The sequence below is a fragment of the Cebus imitator genome, unplaced genomic scaffold (genome assembly GCF_001604975.1).
Source record: "Cebus imitator isolate Cc_AM_T3 unplaced genomic scaffold, Cebus_imitator-1.0 Scaffold342, whole genome shotgun sequence".
NCBI classification, from domain to species: domain Eukaryota; kingdom Metazoa; phylum Chordata; class Mammalia; order Primates; family Cebidae; genus Cebus; species Cebus imitator.
Window position 1 is genome coordinate 608784 of NW_016107657.1, and position 25365 is coordinate 634148.

Below are 25365 nucleotides of genomic sequence, written 5' to 3' on the forward strand. Positions count from 1 at the left end.
AGTAGCTGTATTTTCTGTTTTTTCTTTCTTTTTTTTTCCCCTCATTTTCTTGATATAGAGTTTCACTCAACAGTTGCTGTCCAGGCTGGAGTGCAATGGTGCGATCTCGGCTCACTGCAGCCCCTGCCTCCTGGGTGCAAGCAATTCTCCTGCCTCAGACTCCGAGTAATGGGATTACAGGCATGCACCACCATGCTGGCTAACTTTGTGTTTTTAGGAGAGACAGGGATTCTCCATGTTGATCAGGCTGGTCTCAAACTCCCAACCTCAGGTGATCATCCCACCTCAGCCTCCCAAAGTGCTAGTATTTCAGGCATGAGCCACTGCACCCAGCCTGTAATTTGTGTTTATGGCTAACAGTTGTCTCAGCACCATTTGCTAAGTAGTCCATCACTTCCCCACTGATGTGTAATGACACAGTTGACATGAATCAGGGTTCTGTCTGTGTATGAGTCTGTGTCATGGCTCACTATCCCACTCCATTTGTCCATGTTTCCATTCATGCACCAAGACCACATGCCGGGCAATCACTGTGATTTCAGAATAGGCTTCATATCGAATGTGGCCAGTGCTCTGCTTTGTTCTTGTTCAAAATTGTCTTGGTTATCCTTAAAACCTCAGGTCCTGTGTAAAAATTTTGGACTCGTAAAATTTCATGGAGAATCCTTTTTTGGATGTTGATTTGAAATAGTATTAATTGGGGAAAAAAAGGAGAATTGGCATCTTGACTGCATTGATTCTTTCAATACATAAATGAATTCATTTGAAAGAATAAAAGATTAATGGAATCCTGACTCATGTCAAATGTGTCATTACACATCAGTGGGGAAGTGATGGATTGCTTAAAAAATGGTGCTGAGACAACTGTTAGCCATTTTAGTAACTGTTTCATTTTAATAAGGTTTTATAAAGGTCTTTCATATCTTTAGTTAAGTAATGCATAGTTAGCTTATGATTAACTTGGTAAATTGTTGCTGACATGTAAAAATGCAGTTGCCATTTCTATGTTTTATATATAGAAACGTTGCTAGACTCTTAATAAAATAACATGAGCTTTCTTGGATTATCTTTATAGATGGTCAGATTATCTGTAAATGATGGCATTGTATTTATTTCTTTTCCTTATGCTTTTTACCTTTCTTAGTATTCTGGCTGAGACCACCAGAATAATGTCAACTGTAAGCAATGATAGAAACATCCTTATGTTATTTTTAATAGTAAACTGCTCTTAATGTTTCAACATTAAGAATGATACTGGCCAGGTGCAGTGGCTTATGCCTGTAATCCCAGCACTTTAGGAAGCCAAAGCAGGATTGCTTGAGCCCAAGAGTTCGAGACCAGCCTGGGCAATATGGCAAAACCCCAACTCTATAAAAAATGCAAAAATTAGATGGGCATGGTGGTGCATGCCTGTGGTCCCAGCTACTGAGAAGGAGGCTGGGGGTGGGAGGATCACTTGAGCCCAGGAGGTCAAGGCTGTGTAGTGAGCCATGATCACTCCAGCCTGAGTGACAGAATGAGACCCTGTCTAAAAAAAAAAAAAAAAAAAAAAAAAAAACACACAGAAAAAAAAAAAAAAAAAAAAAAACACACAGAAAAAAAGATCCTTACTGTAGTTAAAAAAAATTTCCTTGCCAAATACCCACTGTCAGATTAAGAAAGTTTATTTCTATTACTACACATAGTTAAAAAAGGATTTTTAAAATAACAAATGGTTGTTGAGTTTAAAGCTTTTTCTGCATTTACAGAAGTAGCCATGGCTTTTTTCCAATAAACTATTAACGTAGTAAATTATATTCCTTGATGTTATCATCTCGAATTACCCTTGCAGTCACTGGACAAGCCCAGTGTGATTTTCTTTCAGATTTTGTAGTTGTGTTCATATTAAATAGTGTGTAAGTTGTTGTCTTCATACTGTTCTCACCTGGCTTTCACCTCACCAGTAACAGTCCAAGTAATATGAATCTTATAAAATGGGTTGTGGAGTTTTTTCTTCTTTATGTTCTCTGGAATTTTCTCTATGTCTAACTTGAACTCTTCCTTGAGTGGTAGTAATCTTGTTGAAAATCTGACTCTCCTGGATATTTTTCATGGGTGTGAATATATTTGTCATTAATTAACTCAATTTCTTTTGTGAGTAACAGGGTTATTCAAAATTTCTATTTCTTCTTCAATTAGATTTGGTAAATTATATATTTTTAGAAAATCATTTCTTTGATCTTTCAAGTTTATTGTCATAAAAAGTTCCCCTGATTTTTGTGATTTTTTTGGTCACTGTATCTGTAATTGTATCTACCCGTCATTTCTGAATATGCTCATTTGTGGCCTTTTTCCTCAACAATTTTGACAGAACTTGTCTATTTGTTAGGTTTTTCAAAATAATCATAAACCAACTTTTAGTTTTGTTGATTTTTGTCTATATCCCTTTGTTTTTCTATTTCATTAGTCTTTGCTCTTTTTTTTTTGCCTTCTTTGAATTTTTTTCACTGTTGCCTTTCCAATTGTTGAGCTAATCACTCATTAATTTTTACTCTTTCTTCTTTTCTAATGTCAATACTTAAGACAATATATTCCCTTCTAAATACCACCTTAGAAGTATTCTACAAAACTTGACATTCAGGTTTTCCATTATGGTTTTATCATTTTTCATTATGATACTCTTTAAATAGTCTGTTTTTATTTTTTAATTTATATTTATTTTTTTTTTTTTATTTTGAGATGGAATCTCGCTCTGTCACCCAGGCTGGAGTGTAGTGCTACAGTCTCAGCTCACTGCAACCTCTGCCTCCTGGGTTCAAGTGATTCTCCGGCCTCAGTCTCCCAAGTAGCAATGACTACAAGTGCGAGCCTCCACGCCCAGCTAATTTTTGTATTTTTAGTAAAGAGGAGGTTTCACCATGCTGACCAGGATGGTCTTGATCTCCTGACCTCATGATCCACCAGCCTTGGCCTCCCAAAATGCTAGGATTACAAATGTGAGCCACCATGCCTGGCCCTTTCCTTTGTTTTGACCTAAGTTATTAGATGTGTTTTAATTTTTCCAATTACATGGATTTTTTTTTAAAAAATTTATCTCCTTGTTATTTATTTTCTTTTTCTTTTCTTTTTTTTTTTTTACTTTAAGTTCTGGGATACATGTGCAGATCTTGCAGGATTGTTACATAGGTATACACATGTCATGGTGGTTTGCTACCTCCATCCTCCCATCACCTAAATTAGGTATTTCTCCTAATGCTATCCCTCCCCAATCTCCCTATACCCTGCTATCCCTCCCCTAGCCCCCCACCCCCCAACAGACCCCAGTGTATGATGTTCCCCTTCCTGTGTCCACATGTTCTCATTGTTCAACACCCACTCATGAGTGAGGACATGTGGTGTTTGATTTTCTGTTCTTGTGTCAGTTTGCTGAGAATGATAGTTTCCAGATTCATCCATGTCCCTGCAAAGGACATGAACTCATCCTTTTTTATGGCTGTATAGTATTCCATGGTGTATATATGCCACATTTTCCTTGTTCAGTATATCATCGATGGGCATTTTGGTTATTTCCAGGTCTTAGCCATTGTAAACAGTGCCGCAGTGAACATATGTGTGCATGTGTCTTTATAATAGATCCATTTATAATCCTTGGGGTATATACCCAGTAATGGGATTGCTGGGTCAAATGATATTTCTATTTCTAGATCCTTAAAGAATCGCCACACTGTCTTCCACAATGGTTGAAGTAATTTACACTCCCACCAACAGTGTAAAAGCGTTCCTGTTTCTCCACATCCTATCCAGCCTCTGTTATCTCCAGATTTTTTTTTTTTTTTGAGACAGAGTCTTGCTCTGTCACCAGGCTGGAGTGCAGTGGCGCAGTCTCGGCTCACTGCCACCTCCACCTCCTGGGTTCAAGTGATTCTTCCACCTCAGTCTCCTGAGTAGCTGGGACCACAGGCATGTGTCACCATGCCAGGTTATTTTTTTGTGTTTTTAGTAGAGATGGAGTTTCATCATGTTGGCCAGGATAGTCTCAATCTCTTGACCTCATGATCCGCCCACCTCGGCCTCCCAGAGCCTGGGATTACAGGCATGAGCCACTGCACCCGGCCTTTCCAGATTTTTTAATGATCGCCATTCAAAATGGCATGAGATGGTATCTCAATGTGGTTTTGATTTGCATTTCTCTAATGACCAGCGATGATGAGCATTTTTCCATATGTTTCTTGGCCACATAAATGTCTTCTTTTGAAAAGTGTCTGTTCATCTCTTTTGCCCACTTTTTGATGGGTTTGTTGTTGTTGTTGTTGTTGTATATTTGTTTTAGTTCCTTGTAGATTCTAGATATTAGCCTTTTGTCAGATGGGTAGATTGCAAAAATTTTTTCCCATTATGTTGGTTGCTGGTTTACTCTAATGATTGTTTCTTTTGCTGTGGAGAAGCTCTTATGTTTAATTAAATCCCATTTGTCTATTTTGGCTTTTTTTTTTTACCGTTGCTTCAGGTGTTTTAGTTATGAAGTCCTTGCCTATGCTTATATCCTGAATGGTATTGCCTATGTTTTCTTCTAGGGTTTTTATGGTGTTAGGTCTTGTGCTTAAATCTTTAATCCATCTGGAGTTAATTTTTGTATAAGTTGTAAGAAAGGAATCCAGTTTCAGATTTCTGCATATGGCTAGCCAGTTTTCCCAATGCCATTTATTAAACAGGGAATCCTTTCCCAATTGCTTGCTTTTGTCCAGTTTGTCAAAGGTCAGATGGTTGTATATGTGTGGTATTACTCCCAAGGCCTCTGTTTTGTTCCATTGGTCTATATTTCTGTTTTGGTACCAGTAACATGCTGTTTTGATTACTGTAGCCTTGTAGTATAGTTTGAAGTCAGGTAGTGTGGTGCTTCCAGCTTTGTTCTTTTTGCTTAGGATTGTCTGGGCTATGCGAGCTCTTTTTTGTTTCCATATGAAGTTTAAGGTGGGTTTTTCCAGTTCTGTGAAGAAGATCATAGGAAGCTTGATGGGGATAGCATTGAATCTATAAATTACTTTGGACAGTATGGACATTTTCACAATATTGATTCTTTCTAACCATGAGCATGGAATATTTTTCCATCTGTTAATTATTTTCAACTCAGTTGCATTGTGATCAGGAGGTAGCTCATGTGAAACCAGTTTGTGGCATTCATTCTTGAGCTTTGTGATAGAACTGATGGTCAATTTTTTAGTAGTTCTTATATATTTGAAAGAATATGTTTTTTCTCATTTGATTACCAGCTTCTATACATATTCATCTATTAGATAAAACTTATTAATTAGGTTAAATCTATTATATACATAACAGTTTTATCAATTACTGTGCAAGAGGTACTACAAACCTCTTTACTCTGATTTTTTTATTAGATTTGGCTACATACAGCAGGGAAAAAATTCCCACAAAATAGCAATAACTTACAAAAAATAGAAGTTGGTCTGGACTTCTTTTATGAGAAAGATAAATAAACTCTATCTATGCCTCAGTGTCTGGAGCTGATGAAAATAGCTCCATAGTGAGCCTGGAATATAGAATTTGGCTACTCCCTCCCTGTAGTTACCAGGGATAGTGGTTTCTTCCCTCCATTTTCCCTGCCACCTCTGACTGATAGCCATAGGTGACTCATCTTTTCTAGGGAGAACGTCTGCGGGCCTCATGGCAGTGTGTGTAATACGAGAGTTACACCTTTCTCCTGCACTGAGACCTGTGTTTCCCACCTTGCAGGTATATTTTTCACTGAATTCAGTTAGGATTTTACCCAAGCTATATTCTTGGATAAATAAATTGGCAAAATATATTTCATAAATATTTGTCTCTTTGGTTTAGATATTTTTTTCTGTAAGTGAAGACCCAATTGTCCATAACAGATTTTGTTTATTATTCTCCAGAGATCCAACAGACTCCTTTACATAGCTAACCCCTTTCCTTAGATGTCATATGATTACTTGATTTTCTCTTCTCCCACTCATTCTCTGACTTAACATCTCCTGTGATGCCCATCCTATGGTTTCTCTCTGAGGCCTTCACACACATTTTCAGTGAACAGTCCAGACTGTTTATGTGATGTTACTAATACCACTGCCTGTCCTTTGAACATGCTGAGTCCTTGAATGCTTCCTGATGTAGAATGTCATAGAATGAAATTTCCTTAATTCTATTCACATTTCAGCCCACTGCAAGTTTGTTTTGTCTTCATCTATCATCTCATTGCCTTGTTCAATTATCCTAAAAAAGTGTATTGTGAAATTGATATATAGTAAAATATTTTTAGTGCATGTATAATAGAAAATAGTTTTTCTAAAATCAGTTTTTAAAAAATTTTAGATTTGGTGGTACATGTGCTGGATTGTTAATAGGTATCTTGTATGATGGTGAGGCTTGGGCTTCTAATGATCCTGTTACCCAAATAATGAATGTATTACCTGATACATAGTTAGAAAATAGTTTTAGATTGAAAGTTGACTCTAGCTTGTCTGTGTCTTAACATTGACCAACCCTAAAATATATATAGACTCTATATATATAGAGTCTATATATATAGACTGTAATACTTCTGTATTATAACACCCATTCTTGAGGGCTGCTTACATGTCAGGCATGTTTCTTGGTATTTTCTGTCTGTTACCACCTTTTTTCCTACTAGCACACTCGCAGCAGGTTACTTATCCCCATCTACAGCCAAAAATCCTGAAACAAGAAGACTTGAGACATTCAGTGATTTTCCACAAGGACTGCGTAGGTACTGGCAGACCCTCAATTCTAACCACGGTCTGACTGATGCTTACTTCTGTACTCTTAATCATAGGCCAAGCAACTGAAACCTTAACTCGTTGTATCTCCAGGTCATCACCGAGTGGCCTTCTCACATCATCCTTCAGGCAGCATCAAGAGTCACTGGCAGCAGAGAGAGAGAGGCGGCGGCAGGAGAGAGAAGAAAGGTTGCAGAGAATAGAGCGGGAAGAAAGAAACAAATTCAGGTAAGAAGGATCTTAAGGTTTTTTTTAATAATGCGTTAAAAATTAAAGCACGCGACTTTACAGCTGTGTATGTTAAACATTGGCATTAAATGAAGCAATGAAAATTCTGTTTCTTTAAGGAAGAAAAAAAACATACTTGGAATAGGCTGGATCTGGTTTGTTATGGCCTTTGTTTCTCTCACCATATGGCAGGAAGCACAGTCAGCCAAATACAATTAGGAACTCATGTATTCTTGGGTCCTCCATTATCTACAGTGGTCCTATCCAGGCCTTCTCGATGACAGAGAGCCTAATTATCTTAACTTAATTTGCCATCTCTTCTTAATAATCCTCATGTTTTATTCATGTTCTATTGGATGCCTAAAAGGAAATGCTTTTCCCACTTTCCGGTTTGCTTTTTGATCCCTGTAACAATCTTCAGTTTATTTTTTTAAACAATAATCTCTCTTGCTATGTGAGGGGAAAAGTCGTTGTATTGATTACCCTCAGTCCATTTCCACCTGATCTCCTGGTTTCTCTGTGGCTCCAAGGATGTTTTCTTGGGTATAGCTCATTCTAGGTTCCATATCTTGGCCTATCTGTCCCCACTGAGTCCAGTGTGCCTCAGCTTCTCCTTCAGCCAATTCACCTGTTCTCTACATTCTCCAGGTCATCCTCCTTCACACCCATCCCCTAGGCTTCATGCTGTGCAGTGTTTTATGGAATGAAAAGCAGTTGCTGTGTCTCTCCTTACACATTACTTCCTTCTACTCTTCCTTATCTCCTTTTTCCCTTTTCCCACTTTCTTCCCCACTTCCTCCTCCTATACTTTCTCTTCCTTCTTAATTCTCCCATGTCATTTATCCTATCACTTCTACATTCTTTCCTTTCATTTTTCTCTCCCTCTCTACCTCCTGTTTTCTCAGCTCAGTTTCTTTGGCAAATAATATTCCCATCAATTATTCCCCGTTAAATCTATGAGGAATGTAAGGCATTGTAGTGAAGATTTACAGATTTAATAACGTGTGTGTGTGTGTGTGTGTGTGTTTGTGTGTGTGTGTGTGTGTGTGTGTGTGTGTGTGTGTGTGTGTGTGTGTGATGGAGTCTCATTCTGTTGCCCAGGCTGGAGTGCAGTGGCATGATCTCAGCTCACTGAAACCTCTGACTCCCCAGTTTAAGTGATTCTCCTGCCTCAGCCTCCTGAGTAGGCTGGGACTATAGACCATCCCACCATGTCCAGCTTATTTTTGTATTTTATTAGAGATGAGGTTTTACTGTGTTGGCCAGGCTGTTCTCGAACTCCTGACCTTAAGTGATCTACCCACCTCAGCCTCCCAAAGTGTTGAGAATATAGGCATTAGCCACCACACCCAGCCAATAACTTGTGCTTTTCTAAAGCCAAGAAGTATATGTGTAATTGTAAAAATAATCAAAATATGAGCAGAGTTGTGAAGTTGGTTAACTATAAGTCACTACTTCATGAAAACAAATGCCAAGACTGTGAAATGCTAATCCTAGTTTTTCTAAGACTGGGTGAATGGGCTGCATGAAGTAAACCAACATCATTTCCCATCAAAATTGTGTAGCATACGCTGAGCTGTCAGACTTCTACCAAATGATACATGGAAATGTCAGCTCTGTATGCAGCGTTTCTCATGAGGGTAGTTCTGGAAGTTGTCACTTTTAGAAAGACCAATTCTCTAAATATCTGGAACAGGTTAAATGCTTCCTGATTTGTGATTTTCTGGGAGATTTGCATATTTTACCACCAAAAAGCAGCAGAGAATCTGAGTGAAATACATGGAAAATTCAAAGATTAGCTTACATCCAAAGTTTTTGATTGAAAATCTCTTGAAACAGGGTACCAGTTCTGGGGAAAATGGAATCCATTCATTCCATCCTGTCTCTCCTTCAGCATTGCTGGATGCAACCGTAAAATCATGGAGAGAAAATGTGGAGCTCTGAAAATTCTGAAATGTAAAAGAGAGCAGGTGAATTAGGAAGGGAGACTAAAATTCAGAGTCCTAGAAAACCAGTGAGAGTTTACCATTTTTTACCTTCAATATTACTTGGCATGTACTCAAAAGCATCCAAACCTAGAAGTGTAGGCCAAATTTGGACCAAAAGAGCCCCAGAAGAAGCCCTCTTTTTCCAGACTGAGGCACAGTAACGGAAATTTCTAAAGATAAAAGTGTACAGAAATCCTGTTATTTCTTTGTTTCATACCCTAGCCTCCCAAATAATATTGCTACAGAAGCACAGCAAAATGGGAGGGAGGTGAATTCTTCCTCTAATCATAAGAGCCATGACCCCATGATCGTATCACTTTGCTCTCCTCCTGCTGCATTGTTCTGGATGTAGATGCAGTTGCCAAAAGTATGTGGCAGGAATGGGAAAATAAAGCCCAAGCCTTCTGGCTGAAGGTCCAGAAAAGGAAACCCAAGGAGCCAGAAAATGTTAGGAAAGCCACAAAGAGCAAGGATGTCAAGAGAACACTCTTGAATGTGTCTCTGATTTGTGCATATGTGGCTTCAAACCTACACGGCATGCCATAGGCTTTGAGAGCTAAGTACAGAGTGGGAGTGTATCGCCACCCAGATCCCAGAAAACTTAATTATTATTGGAACCAATGTCCGAAGGCAAGTTACAACTTGCAGGCTGAACTTAACCTCGTTGATTACCTGCTAATGCAAAATAAAACAAAAATCAAGATTCTTTGTAGAATTTAAATAAGACCCCGTATCTCATTACAAAATAAATAAAATGTACAAAATACAATCCAAAATAACTTATAAAAACAATTAGGAAAATTTCAACTCAAAAGGAAAAGACAATTAAAAGATGGCTAAACACAAAGGACATAGATATTATAAAGTCAAAGACTTTAAAGTAACTACTATAAACATGCTTTAAGAAGTAAGGGCAAATACCCTTGAAACAAATGAAAAGCTAAGTATCTGTAAAAAAAGAAAAAAGATATAAAGAACCAAATGGAAATATATATAAAACAGGAAAACTAAAATAGAAAATTTATCAGATAAGGCCAAATAGAATTGCTATGAGAGAAGAAAGTGAACGCATTACTATGAGTGAATCTGAAGATAGAACAACAATTTTCCTACCTGAAAACTAAACAAACAAAAATTGAAATAAAAATGAACAAAGCCTTAGGGTCCTGTGTAATAACACCAAAATGTCTAGTATTCATGGTATCAGGGTCCCAGAAGTATATGAGAATAGGACAAGAGTGCATTGGCTCTTTCTTTCTTTCTGTCTTTCTTTCTTTCCTTCTCTCTCTCTCTCTCTCTCTCTTTCTTTCTTTTTTTCTTTTCAAGACAGGGTGTCACTCTTTTGCCCAGGCTGAAGTGCAGTGTCGCTATCTTGGCTCACTGCCACCTCAACCTCCTAGGCTCAGGTGATCCTCCTACCTCAGCCTCCCGAGTAGCTTGGACTACAGGCATGTGCCACCATGCCTGGCTAATTTTTGTAGTTTTTTTTGTAGAGACGGGGTTTCGGTGTGTTGTCCAGGTTGGTTTTGAACTCCTGGGCTCAAGTGATCCTCCTGCCTCAGCCTCTCAAAGTGCTAGACTTATAGGCATGAGTCATTGCACCTGGCCATGCATTGTAATATATATTCAGAAATTATGTTATTCATATGTATATATTTTTAAAGTAAGCATTAGACTTGGGCAGGTTGTCATCAGAGGCCATAATCACAACTGTTAATGATTTACTCTTGATTTCAAGTGATTCTAACTTGTCATTTAAGAACACAGAGAGAACTTGGCAAAATGGCCCTTGTCCAGTAATGAATACTAATCAAGGATAGACCATAGGCAACTATTAATTATGGTGACTACACTACCATATTTCTGAGGATGTGAATGAAAAGAAATTCAAAAAAGAAAATAGGAAAAGCTTTCTGAAGTAGTCCCTGATGTTACCCAAATGGCTGACCTTTTATCAGCCATTTCATTTATTTAAATTGTTTGTGGTTCTTGTGCTTTTTGCAAATCATCTAAAAGTTGTTCTTTATTGTTATTTTTGTTGAATATTGTCTTAAGCTTTCTGAGTTGCAGAAAATTTTAGTTTGTGTGGAAAGTGATGAGATTGGATGTTTATAAATGATGACAAATCTGAGTCCTTGTTGCATTTTTCTCCCTGTCCTACACTGCTTTAGTCTAACTTACTGTCCCTTTATATCCATTTACCAGTACACCAAAAAATAGAATATTTAAGCTATATTATGATGTCCAGGGTTGAAAACCATGATGTTAGCATTCTCCAAGAAAGTAAAGAGTCCACTGAGAGATGACTAACCACATAAATTAAACTTAGATTCAAATTGGAACCTAACCAGCGGGAATAGAAAAACAAAACATTAAAATTAATCAGATTTGGGAATCTGTGGGTACAGATGAAAGAGAATGCACAAAGCAGGAGCTTCAGTGATCTCAGCCTAGAAACTGAGAGTGTAATGGATGTGGCAAAAGAATCCTGGTTGTCACTGTGGAAAGCAGTGTGACGATTCCTCAAAGACCTAGAACCGGAAATACCATTTGACCCACCAATCTGATTACTGAATGTATACCCAAAGCAATACAAATTATTCTGTCATAAAGACACATGCACATGTGTGTTCTTTACAGCACTATTCACAATAGCAAAGACATGGAATCAATCCACACTTCGGCACATGTATCCCAGAAATTTAAAAAAGAAAGAAAGAAAGAGAAGGAGAGAGGGAGAAAAAAAAAAAAAAATAAAAAAAAAAAAAAAAGGAAAGAGGGAAAAAAAAAAAAAAAAAGAATTGAATTGAATCAAATCGAATCCTGGGTTGTGGAAGGAATATTCAGCCTGTGGAGAGCAACACAAAACGCCCAAGGCACTTAGATTTAATTCTTAAGATGGCTGTTATGGAGCTACCTGAGATCAAGTGGATGCCGATCACCTTCAAAAGTTATTGCTTGCTTGTTATTGCCATATTTTATTTATGAATTTTAAAAAAAACTTCTTTCCTCAGATACTTATATTCTTTCCAACAACTAATTAGTAGTGTTTCTGGGTGAATCCAATAATTCCATTTCTGCATTCCCTGTGATTGTATTGAAAATCAATTGTATTTAATACTTTTAAGGTACAACTTTAAAATATTCAGTTACAACCATTTTACATTTCTGAGGCAGTGGTGGTCTTTCATGATATACTGTTCATAATTTGTTGGTAATTTTCTGAGCATCTAATTGTGTTATTTTCTTTTCCCATTTGTTTGTTCTGTATGTTTCCATTAGCCGAGATTATTTAGACAAAAGAGAGGAGCAAAGGCAAGCAAGAGAAGAAAGGTTTGTATGTTTCTTCTTTCCCATTGTAGCAAACAGCATGTGACTTTGCACTATTAACCTAGCATGCAGAGAGACTGTTGATTAAAATATAACTGCTTCACTTAAAACCTTGCATAGCTGGCATTTTGCAGAACAGAGTATACTAGTTAACTTAATTTTCCAGTAAAAGTTTGGATTTGTCTTTTGGTGCCACCATGGTTAAATGTGTCTATTCCTTCAAAATTCTCCTTCAAATGAGCACATTAATATTAGCATAATGACATAGGGCGTATACCCTGCCCAACTGCTACTGAGTCCAGACTAGGTGTTCCTACTATGTGCTTCCATGTCACATAGTCAGCACTCCTTCAACAAATATTCGAGTACACACACTGTGCCAGGCAGTGGTTGGGGCACTAGATACACCTGAGACTCTTGCTGGGTGTGCCTGGCCACTTACCTGTCTCCCTAACTAACTGTACTCAGCTCCTCGATGGCAGGGACAATGCCTGGATTTCCTTTATTTTTCCAGTGCCCACCGCAGTGCTTGGTATATAGTAGCAACTTGAGAACAAAATATGGAATCAGCAAATGAGCAAATGAAACAACAGCTTTATTTAAAATATTCAGGCTGTAAAATACTTTTTTTAATTTTGAAAATTATTTATGGTACAAATCTTTGACTAGAACATGCATGAATACATTTTTAAATTTCTATCCATGGAATAGTTATATACATTTTTGTAATAAAATCGTGTATGAGATACATTACTTTATAAGATTAAGAAGTGTGTTATTAAAATATTGCTGTAATATTCAAACCAGCCTAGATCATATAATAGAGCAGATAAAAACTCTGGTGTTGATCAGTAGTCTATTTCAATGGCAACGTGCTTTGAATCTCAATAGGAGATACAAAGATGTTCAGTGTCTTATAAATGCAGATAAACTGTGGACACTGGTTGTACAAGTAGACCAGCAAAAAACTAGTTTTTATCCCCAGCTCTTTACAGCCTGCAGTTGTCCTCTCTACCACCAGGTGGGGTGACTGCATGGAGAGATGGGAAGGCTGATTTTATACCTTTTATGCTGAAGCCCGCTGGGAACCTAACGAAATTTCTGGACTGTACCAATAAGAAGTGGAATTGTGCTGATTTTCTAAACACCAGCTAAATATATCAGGACAGTCTGAGGCAGGGAAGAGTGGAGACTGCCTGTCTTCAATTTAAAAATTAGATGCTTAGATCAACCTCATAAATAAAATGATGGCATTGCTTTGATTCCAACATTCTAATTGATTATTGTCATCCTAAGAACCAGTTGTGGCTGGCAAATCTAGGGTGAAAGATGCTGCTAAAGAAATAGGAAAGTGATATTTCTCACTAGTACCTGTTTTTCACATCAGAGGGCATCACATATACTTTCACTGAAAATGCTGTTGACTTCCTGCCCAGGCATAAGGAACTAGATTTTATTTTTTTAGTTCTCCCCCCAGATTCTTATTTCTTTGCACTTTCAACAACTTGACTGTTAGGTTATATCCACACAGACAAGGCTTGGCAGCTCCTGGGGAGATGCTTTAGGTGCTATGTCAAGATCTGAACTGGCTCAGGCTGGCTTCCAAATTTTTCCAAACCACGGAAGTCCTGCTCTTTCTGGATGTTATTTACTGCTTTTTTTCCAAACAAGGCTTCACTTAGGTCTGGCAAACTCGTTAAGAGGAGGTTTCTGCTTCTCTTCTCTCCTCTGGTTCTGCCCTTAGTCCTTGCTTCCAGGCTGCCCATTAGCCTGGATGCAGGCGTGTTCTCTCCAGGCCCACTGTGGGATTCTTCCCTCGAAGTCAACTCTCTGTTTACACAGAGGTCTGGGGAAGCAGCCACGCGTTTTCCTTTGGTTTGGCCCAGCCATTTTTCTTGTTAGTTTTCTTCTTGAATAACCTGGTGAAGATGTGAGTTAGGGGAAATAGATTTTCATCTCTGTTTCAAAAGCAATTGAGGGTTCCTTCCTAATAAGCTAGGAATAGACAAGATTTCCAAGTATAAAGGAATTTAGAAATGGGTGGAGATACTAATAGACATCAGAGGTGAAAAGTAGTACAGAAATAAGGAAAAAGACTCCATCTGTTAACTCTTCCAGATAGAGGGATGTGTCTTTGTCAAGACCCACGTCTCTTACCCTTATGCCAGACTCAGAAAAAGACAGCCAGAGTCAGCAGATGGTTTTTGAGGCTTGTAACATGTTAGTGTAACAAGATAAATGCGACCTCCTTTTGAGGTGTAGTGGCCATCCAGATACATGTTATATTATTTTATATCATCTCATTCTATAATTTCAGACAAACTGTGTTATTGGTAATGGTGCAGACTAGGAGTAAGTTTCTGCGAGATGCTATTTCTCATCCTTTTAAGTACTAGAAGAAAGGCTTTATAGGATAATGATTGATGAAAATAACATTCACAAATAATTTAAAGGAGAAAAAAGAAGTGTGTGGAGTAAAGAATGAGCCCCAGGCTGTGGGGGGAGGAGTGGGAGGTAGCACAGGAGGATACTTCCACTTGGGGCTGTTAGTCTGAGGGGGATGGCAGGGCATGGAGAGGAAATGCTTTATGGTAAACAGGGACCCTGGGAACAGAGTGCAAAGAAAGGTTGGGACTGGGCTAGGGTTTTGGAAATTGTGCATGAAGATGATCAATGAAGCAGTAAGAAAGGATTCTGAGTCTTGCTTAGAAGGACAAAGAACAGGGCAGAAGTTAGAGGGAGCCAGATTTTAGTTTAATGTAAGTGAGAATTTCCAAAGAGAAGTGTGGCAGGAAAAGTCATCAGTAAGTAGGTCTAGGTTAATCTAAAGTCAAGCAGAGTTTCTGTAGGGCCCTGTGAAAAGAGGCTGAGCCGCAGTACCAGCTCTGCCACTGAGCCCCGGGTGGATGTTGGAGTTCATCCCAGTGGTTTATTTGTCTCTCTCTCCCACTGAACTGTGACCTCTGTGAGAGTGGGATTTTTCCCTTGTTTATTATTAAATCTTGAGTGTCTACTACAGTTCTTAGCACATGACAGGCACTTGACAAATGTTCAATAAATAAATGAAAAGATGAATGAACAAACAAATTATACAGGCAGAGGATAAGCGGGAATGTTTGGATGAAGGCAGCAAAAGTAAGAAGTTTTTTCTCAGGGCTGGGTTTGTGGATAGAAAACCGTGTGCTTCCCACAGAGGAGACTCCATCGGCCTGTGGATTGAGTGTGCCTTCACATGGCAGCAGGAATACCTGACAGCCATTGCATGGGCTGGTGGGTCCTCAGATCAAGTACTGTTGAGCCCCATAGCACTTAGAGTCATTGTCTAGGAGAAGGTCATGACATAGGTCCAACTTCCTCCCCAAGAACTGCTGGAGGTTCATGAGGGGCAGGCGGGGTCGCTAAGCTGTAGCACTGTAAATGCCTCTGGCGTGGCTGTCCCTGTGTACCAGCCCACTGCCTTGACCACTCTGACCACTGTGGATGAACACTACTGCAGCTTTTCAGAAAGGTTTAGTGCTCTTGACCTCCATGCCTCTCTGTCCCTGCCATTTATATAAAAAAAACTTTTAATTATGATGAAATGCACATCACATGAAATTGACCATCTTAACCATTTTAAGTTATATTTCAGTAGCATTAAGTGCATTCACATTGTTGTGTAACCAGTCTCCAGACTCTTGTCATCTTAAACAACTGAACCTCTCTATCCATGAAGCAACAACTCGTCATCCCCCTACCTCTGCTTCTGCCATTTTTGTCTAACACATTAACATCTTCATTGTTTGGGAGAATTCAGGTTAAACCTTTAACTATTCCCATGTCTTATGGATCTTCAGTGATGGCATCTGTGAGGCCGAGAGAGGCACAGGAATAGCATTTGAGTCAAATCTATCCAGGCTCTGGGATGAGTGGCCCCTGGAGTCTCCCAGAAAGTGGGTTAAACCCTTTGGCTGTCTGCAAATGCCTGCCCGCCTGGCTGCCCACAGGGAAGTGAGCAGCAGGCCAGGACCAGGAATGAGCCAGCAAAAATGAATGCAATAATTGGGTTGTCCTTGCTGAAAGCCTTTCATGCAGGGCTTCGTCAGCCCACGCCCCACCCCTCTGGACTCTTCTTGCTCTGGGATTCTGACCTCCTGATCTCCTAGACCTGTCCAGATTTCCTTATTTACACTCATTTCTTGCCTGCCCCTTTATCCTGTTGCAGCAGTGTGGGAATGCCTGTGTTCACAACTCCTCCTGGACTTACAGCATTCCTGGCCTTGAACTTGCCACCATCCCATTTAAAACATATTCGCTGGAGGCCCTGCCTCTTAACCCTCAAAATTGTTTTCTTTCAAGGTTCTTGTTACTTCCACAGCCAAGTGGCTTTTCCTTACTGGCCTGAATTAAGGCCAGAAACACATTCCTTTTGTTCCCTCTCTTACCCCTCGAGAGGTGGTGCTGTTGGCCAAGCCTCAATTGTTTGTATCTACATATACACTCACTGTACACCTTTTTTCAGAGATTCACCATGAACGCAAGCTCATTCCCCACAGAAATGAAACCGAATGCATCCGCCCTCGGCATCCTGGGCTGCAGGTGGGCCTCTGCAGGGGAGGTGCCACTTTGCAGGCTTTTCCCTGCATGTTCTGCCTGCTTCCCCTCAGCCCACCGATGCAAGGCACTGAGGGAAAGAACAAAAGATGGTAATCTTCCTGTGTTCACAAAAGTCCTATTATTTGCTTGTTGAAAACAGACGTACACATGTGAAAAGATGACTATGCCAGGCAGTAAATGTAAAATGCCATCTGAGTTGAAGGGACTACATATCTCACATGAGTTCAGAGGCAAGGCCAAGATCACTTCCAGCTTTGGTGGTCAAGGCAAACTTCCTGGAGGGAGATGCGCTCGCAAGCTTGGTCCAAAGGGTGGACTGCATTGGGGCTGGCAGGGAGAAGGGGTGAGGATTACGGTTTGAGGAACCACACCCACCTTGAGGATGGGATGAAAAAATGCATGCATTTTAAATGCCTTGCTTTAAAACAGTTTGAATATGTGCTCTGCCTTTCTTATCTGTGTAAATGAGGAACACCATGTCTAATGCCCATTGTGAGGAACCAAAGCAGTGAATTGGATATATGCAAAGTGAGGGTCTTGAGTAAGCTGCTTCAAAGTTTAGTGGTGGGTAAGATAGTAAGAAACCTGCTACAGCTGGATGCATAAATTTATTTCTGAAAAAATAGTGGTGGGTCAAATTAGCAGACATCTGGAAGAGGCACACATTTCAAAGTTATTTTGGTCTGATCTATAAAGCACACTATGAAGAATATGATTGGTAGCTGGTCTTAATAAACAGTTAGTGGGTTCTGCCTGCCTGAAATGCAAAACAGATGTTATCTTTGTTCTTTTAAACTGACTTTGATGAATAAACTATATGTGACGTCAGGTTCAAGCTATTGGATGTCTGATTCCTACTCAGAAATATTTTAGAATATAAAAAAGTTTCCATGGTCAGCACTGAGAGAACAAAGTGAATTCCAGTTACATTGCTGTTAGCATTGAAGCAGGTTCAGAAATTCAGAGGGCAGGCCTTCATCCAAGCAACCCCTTTTGGTAGTTTGGGGGCATTTTTTTTCTCTCTGCCACACCAAGTCACCCACCCATTTCACAGCTGTGAGCTCCAGGGGGATTTGGTTTTCAGCCATCACGCTTAGGGCTTTTTGGTGGTGGTTATTGCTGTTTTGCTTACTTACAAATGTTCCCTAAAAGAGCAAGATAGGATTCTGCAACAGTGATCCAGTATCTAGGGACTGTGTGATGCTGCCATTTCCCCCAATTTGCTTGGTTATGAATGACGTGGGATTTTTAATCATTAGCATCTTGGCTTTGCTGGGTGTTTTTGGCAAGCTGACCCTCCAGCCAGCCCAGCACTGTGCTGTGTGCCTCTGGAAACCGGCTCATTCTGCAGGTGTTTCGTCCATAAACAAGAATCAGCCACGGGCTTCTCTTTCTTTTGACGGAAACCCTTTGGAATTTAACTTTCAGATACAAATACTTGGAACAGTTGGCAGCTGAGGAGCATGAGAAGGAGCTGAGAAGCCGGAGTGTGAGCCGGGGCAGAGCCGACCTCTCTTTGGACCTGACCTCACCGGCAGCCCCTGCTTGCCCGGCCCTTCTGAGCCATAGCCCCTCATCTTTAGACTCTCAAGAGGCTCTGACAGTGACTCTCTCCTCCCCAGGAACCCTTCAGCATCCCCAAGGTGAGTACAGGGAGGGTAGAGGGAAAATGAATGGGTTAACATCAGACAGGCTTCCTCGGGGCAGCAGTGATGATTTCAACCTGCAGACTAATACCAAGAAAGCAACTACGGGTATGCCTTGTGGGGGTGACTGCAACCTGCGTGGGCACTAACAAACTAGACGTCTTCAGAGCCACTTATAGTAAAGCAAAATGATTCATCAGAGTTGTCAATGTGTGGTCATAGAAAAAGGAGAATATGGAAAATAAGCTTTACTCTGATATTTAATCCTAAATACTGGGATATTCATTTAATACTTTCTCATTTGGATACGTGGGTCTGCCCAATCAAGTGACCACATTTGAATGTTCTTACCTGAGGAACTTAGTCTGTTTTAAATTAAACTAAAGGAGAATAAAATTAATTGCAGCAAGCAAAGAAAAATGTGGACCTAGTGAAAAGAGAAGGTAAATACTGGAGAAGGAAAATAATTCCAATTGTAAAAATTACTGGCACATGATTGGGTGTGGGTGTGTGAGGGTGTGTGTACTTGCTTATGTGCGGACAGGCAAGCTCTCCCTGGAGATATTGCCTTCTTAGCTTTATTTGGAGAGGCGTGATGTTGTACACTGTAGCCTTCAGCATCAGCTGTTTTCCGGCCTGTTCTGCCCATTGTAGGTCCGTTTCCTTTCACATTAACACAGGAATGGTTCCCAGGCACCAGCATTTACACAGTGTGTATGTTGATTAACCCTACTGCTAGTACTGTTTGATTTAGTCAAGTGTTATGGCTTACAGCCTGATGTAGACTTAGCCAATTGAAGACATCAGAGGCATTAAGATTTTAATTGTAGGAGGGTTGACTAAATATGGCATAACGTTTAATTTAAACAAGGCCAGACTCCATGACCTTAGTAGAACTGGATATAGCGGAACGATATTGTCTGTCCAATTCTTTGCTGGCTGTCCAAAACTTGGCTCATTCTGCTGGAGCAGGCTGGCTCCTCTACAGCTTCCCATGACGTCCCGTTACTCCTGATCCCTGAGCCATGGAAGATTGTCCCAGGCAGATAGTTTAGTCATGGATGAGTAATGTCGGTCTTAAAATATTGAGGCTCTGAGAGTCAAGAAAACAGACTATTCTATAACAGCCATGTGCTTTGTAAACCCTGCCTCATATCATTGCTATATCTACATTGTGGTATTTCCAGAGGCAATATAAGAAATATCCTCCTTCGGAGTTGTGGTTTAGTGCTTCATCCTGGGACTTTTAACTAAAAATTGTACCTCCAGTTGTTTACAGAATAATTGTCTGAATTGTGAAGTCAGAACAGCCCCAGGCTGAAAGGGAATTGTATCTGTAAATGTCATTTGTCCTGAAATTTTTAATCTCTTTGATGTTTGTGGCAAAAGACAATTTAAGTATTTGATTGAATTACAATTTAACTTGAGACCAGTAAGAATAAAGAAAATAGTCATTTCGTGTGGGGTGTGTGTTTGTGTGTGTGTGTGTGTGTGTGTGGTATGCATTTGGAGAAAATAAGTTATGTCAGTATGTTTTCAAAAGATATTTGCAAATGTTATTTTCTCTTCAGAGAAGGGGTTAATAGAGACTGTTTGACCCAAATTACACAATAAATGGTAACTGCATGTGAAAGGAATACAAGGCTTGAATCTACACATAATTACGAATTGATAAAATAGCATCATATGATGTTGTTTGCCTTTTTCCTGGAAAAAAATCAAAAGCACTGGCTCCTGTGAGATCTAGAAGAGCTGCTCATAGTATGTTAAGTAATCATGATCAAAATCAGCAAGAACCAGCAGTCTTCTCACTTCCTTGTCCTGATATGTAATTGATTTTTAAAATTGGAAATCGCAAGTGTATGAAAAGATGGTGGTCTCAAAAAGGACTACAGAGGTTTCCTTCTGCTTTGTAGTTGTTTGCCCTTAGGACAAAAATGCACAGTCGGTATAACAGAGAAGTTTTTCTCAACCTAGTTTATTCTTTGAAACATTCTGTTGTTACCCAATTAATAGTATATTCTTTTTACAAAGTCCCATTTTCAAATGTCCAAAAGTAACCTTTTGCTTATCCCTAGCATTTCCAGCATCCCAGCATCTGGAGGAAGAATTAAAAATATAATCACACATCCAGATGTTGGTCCTGCACCAAACACCTGGCATATTGTGGCCCAAATGTGCCAGGGATTGCCTTGCTTTTTCACTCTTTATCCTTGTGGGATCATGCGATCATGATACGCTTCACATTTTTGTAGTGTTCTTCCCCTTTTTCCCAAACACATCTGGGTAGGTAGGGGAGATGTTATTATCCATGTTTTACTGAGGCCCAAATAGATGGAAAGATGTGCTTCAGACCATCTTGGCACAGTGCTGGGAGTGTAATGAGTGTTTTGCTGCCAATCTCAGCCATCTGTCATGGAGTCATGGCTCTACCATGTTTGCATTGTTGTTCATGTTAATGTCACACCATCCTTTTGCTAACCAATGTCTGCAAAAATTGCAGCCTACATTTCAGAATTATATTCACAAGGAGAGGAAAAACTAATATTTGTTATTAAATTGTCTATGCCTCAAGATTACAGGTCCCTTTATGGGTTCTTTATTTTGTAACTCCTGTTTCAGATTCTGAAGAACTTTCAAAAGAAGAAGATATAAAAACATTAAAAACTCCTTTTCCAAAATATACTTTTTAAAATGGAAAGGCTAATAGTAAATACTGGTAGCGTGATGTGCCATCTAGTGAGATGTCTCAGCTGAAAACTTCCCAGCTAAATATGCTATAACTTTTGTGTGAATGATGCCACTAGCCCCCCCCCCCCCCCCAAGTCAATATGCACTTGAATTGCTTTTCCTTCTGGCCCTCCTGTGGCTTAGCAGATATGTGTCCCCATGCTGCCTAGATTCGGTGATGATGGTCTGAGTATTTTCCTTCTTTCTAAAATTACCATCCCAGGGGAGGGAAAGGCATATACATGTTACTGTTTGCACTGTGTTGGAATTAATAGAGACAGTCAGCCCAGAGTTTGGGCAGACATGGAAAGGCATCTCTTCATTCATTGCTTTGATACCCTTTCCTTATTTTCACTGATCCCTGGCAGTAAACATCAGAATATCTGCTTAGTAAGTTTATTTCCTATTATTTTTAGAAACTCATAGATGATTCTGAAAGCACATAAGTGACTCTCATTATCAGAAAAGGTACAGTGTTCTCATTAGGATAGAGTTCTTCAACATAATTCTTGAGAAAGTTGCGCTGAGGATTAAAAACAGTAATACTAATCTGTGAACCCATAATTAAAGTCAAGATAGCCAGATAACCTCTTATCACAGTTTGTGTCAGATCCAGGTAACCTATTTCATGAAAACAGAGTAGAGAGAAACTACTCACCTGAAAACAAGAGGTTGATGGTGGTCCCTGGAGGGTGTCCCGGGGTTGAGCTGCCTTCTCTGGAGAGCTAGAACTATGTTCCCCACTTGCTCCCTCTTGCATACGAGTCTCTTCTCAGGCCAGGTGGAGATAAATGACATTTCCCAGTGGAATAAAGCAGCTCTCAAGAATTTAGAAGTGGCTTTCACCCACTAACCTAGCCATGAAAGCAAAAATATGTCTAAATTTTTTTATTATGAACTTGATACTCTCCATTTTGCACACACAAATAATGCATCAGATGCATTTGAAAATGATGCCACATTATATTATTTTCATTTATGTCAGGGAAAAGTATGTTTGACAGTGATTTTTTTCTCTACCTGTAATTGGATTCCTGAGTATTTCCAAATGTCTGATTGGCCCTAGAGACACATATGACCTATACAGCCATGACCTACTCACCAGCAGCATTTACAGAAATTATCGACGAAGGTATAATGATAATTCCTCTCACACATCCAGGCACTTAAAGTATGGACAAACATGGCTTCCTGTATCCTCCTGATCTCAAGCCTGGAAATAAAATTTAGACATAGAGTGTCATGAAATGTTTAGCTTGTATAAATAATTTTTCCTGTGGGCATGCGTTTGTCATTTTGGCTATTGTCATTGTCAGCATTGACTGTCTTTATCATCTTGGTTGTGTAAGATAAAGTTTTGAGTCTCCTTCAGGTGTAGGCACTCTCTGAGGTTATCTAATCCCCACAGCAGAAATCAGAAACATCTGGTATCCTATTTCCAACTGGCACGGTAGCAATGGAATATCGTCCATCATCAGCCCAACACTGCATGCTAGTTCTCTTGCATAAACATTTTGGATGCTCCAATTCAGTGTTTCATGAATTGGCAGGAAACTAGATTCCTTGTGGTTCTGTGACTCAGGGCTGCCCCACCCCCTGCCTCACCTGACTGCTGCTACTTAATGATATTTTGTCAGTTGGGCAAAATCTTTCAGCAACTCTACCCAAGGCCGAGGCCCTATGTGCTGCAGCTGCTGTGGGCAGCCTTTGCAAATCATTGTGTTTTTCCCTTGCCATTTCTCAGTCGCTAAACATTTCCCTTTTTCTCCTTGTGGAATTGACAGTTGTCTGCAGTATGCCTTCTTGCATCATATTTGGAAACATTAATCAGGATTGAGTCCTTCTGAAATAGACAAAGTATAAACCTTAAGTAAAGACAGGCACTGAGTGGCACTGGGAAAGTTGGTAAAGAAGAGCACAGGAGTTCAAGGCTACACTGTGTTGGAATTAATGTCTCACCACAGCACTCCAGTCTGGGTAACAGGGCAAGACCCCAGCTCCAAAAAAAGAGACGGGGAGGTAGACATGATCTGATCAAAATGATGATTTCCTAGGCACCTATTAGGTGTCAAGAGCTGTGAAGGGACTGAAACATTGCCCTACTTGTAAGCTAATATGCTGCCCTGCCACAATTCCATGGATGCTAGAAGAAGACACAAAATTACTGGGTCAGAGACAAAGGACTTCATTACTTGTAGTGATAGCAATAGCCAGAGTATCAACATTTTCCCATTTCCTCAAGCCCCAGTTCCCACAGGATGATGTGAATAGGGTCCAGTGAAACCTGCAGACACGTTGTGAGGAACCTGAGAAAAGGAACCCTGAGACTTGGGGACCTGAACTCTTTTATAATGGGCGGTAAACATGCCTTCTGTTTGTCTCAGAGGGAGACATTATCTTTATTACAGTGGGCAATAAACCAACCAGATCTTTGCTCTAGGGGGAGACCCTATTTCTGTCTTCTAAGGCTCTTTACTATGTACACATCCTTAGAAGGATAGTACAGAACAAAAGGCTATCAGTGCCTTTGCTTGCAAGACGGAAGAAACATAGGAGCACCGGAGAAGTATAGAGAATTGTTTCCTAATATTAGATTGTAATAGATTTAAGTCAACCTTTACTATCAAATTTGTATCCTAAAATCTGATTAGTGTAAATAAAAAATTCAAGCTTTGAACAGCAATTAGTTCATTCCCATTTAACAAAAAAAGAAACTACCGCAGGAGCTGTGAGACTCCGCCTGGAGCAGGCACTTGGGATGAACAAGTTTGCTGCATCTGGAGACACTCAGAGAATCTGGCTTGTGGGCTGGGTGAGACATCAGTGTCTTTCAGCCCAGGTGGGAGCCTTGGGTCCATGCTTCCAGGTGCAGTCATGAGGCTCCACATGTCAGGACAATGAGGATTCTTGAACCACGGTGGTACTTTGAATTTCCAGACAATGACTGAAACCAGGGAAATTAGCAAACAAGAATAACTCAGACTCCTTCTAGCATCCTTGTCCATCTCAGGATCTTAATAACTACTCTGCCATCTCCACCACTCCACCTTTCCCTCCAGCAGCTCTGCTTTCCCCCATCCATCTTTGGAACACGTTTTTTCAAAATCATACAACACCGGCAGTATAGCAAGATACACATGTGTTGATTTTCTGGTACCTGAAATACACTTTTTCAAGAGAACCTCTGGGTTCCGTGACGTGCAGTGCATCCTCTCTGCCTCTGGATGTGATGTGCATCTTTAGAGCCTGTTGAAATTGTGACTTCTGTGAGAAAGCTCCCTCTGCCAGATTCGTCGAGTAGTTCAAGTCGCTTTTTGTTAACTTTCTGGATTCAGCCTCCTCTGGATACCTCTGTGTCCTCTAGATAATCTCCAGACTGAATAGGACAGTTGTATTTGGTGTCATGTAAATTTCTCATTATTGCTTTCTCATCTCATCTTCAGCCTTTTCTCATCATTTGGCCTTTGTTCTCTCACGGACTCCTCTTCTGCCTTCCCCTTAAGTGGTGGGTTTTTCTGAGGTTCCTCCCCAGCTCCCCCTCTCTTCATGCCGTGTCCTCTCACTGGGCCCTCGCATTCCACCTGTGATTTTTGCCTACCTCCCATATGCTTTAAATCCCCCAGACCTGAGCCTCCAGCCTTGGCCTCCCTGAGCTCAGGGCCTGCGTGTCGCACTTTCCCCAGCCATCTCCCTCGAATGTCTCTCCAACCCTTCAGACCGACTAGGTGCCAGGCTGAGGGCTGTTCCAATGGGAGGTGCCATCCATCTCTCATTCAGAAACCCCACCCCAAACCTGCTTGTATTTTCTAGTCCCTACCTGGGTAAGGCCATCTCTGTTGGCCCAATCATTTAAGCTGGAGCATACATATAATTTTTGATTCCTCCTTCAACATTTACCCTACATCCGGTCAATCCCCAAGTGTCTTTTGTGGTGTTTTCTTTCAAATCAGCCCTCTTTCTTTTATCTTCATTTCCAGTGCCTTAATCCTGGCCTCAACCATCTCTGATCTGGGCCATTTCAATCACTTCTGATAGGTCTCTCTTTTTCCAGGTTCTTCTCAGCAACCCAATTGAAAAAAAAAAAAAAAAAAA

General features: G+C 40.1%; 1 protein-coding gene across 12 annotated transcripts in view; it reads left to right on the forward strand.

Annotated features, from left to right (window-relative positions):
• The window catches only part of FHOD3 (formin homology 2 domain containing 3), a 487025-nt gene that overhangs the window by 387612 nt on the left and 74048 nt on the right, over positions 1 to 25365 (forward strand). For 10 of the 12 annotated variants that reach the window (XM_037730378.1, XM_037730382.1, XM_037730380.1 and 7 more), the window contains 3 exons: positions 6849 to 6983; positions 12254 to 12304; positions 18326 to 18540. In XM_037730378.1, the coding sequence (XP_037586306.1) occupies positions 6849 to 6983; positions 12254 to 12304; positions 18326 to 18540 (401 nt within the window). The remainder of the gene's footprint in view (positions 1 to 6848; positions 6984 to 12253; positions 12305 to 18325; positions 18541 to 25365) is intronic. The other 2 variants (XM_037730383.1, XM_017505776.2) reach the window with 1 other exon arrangement.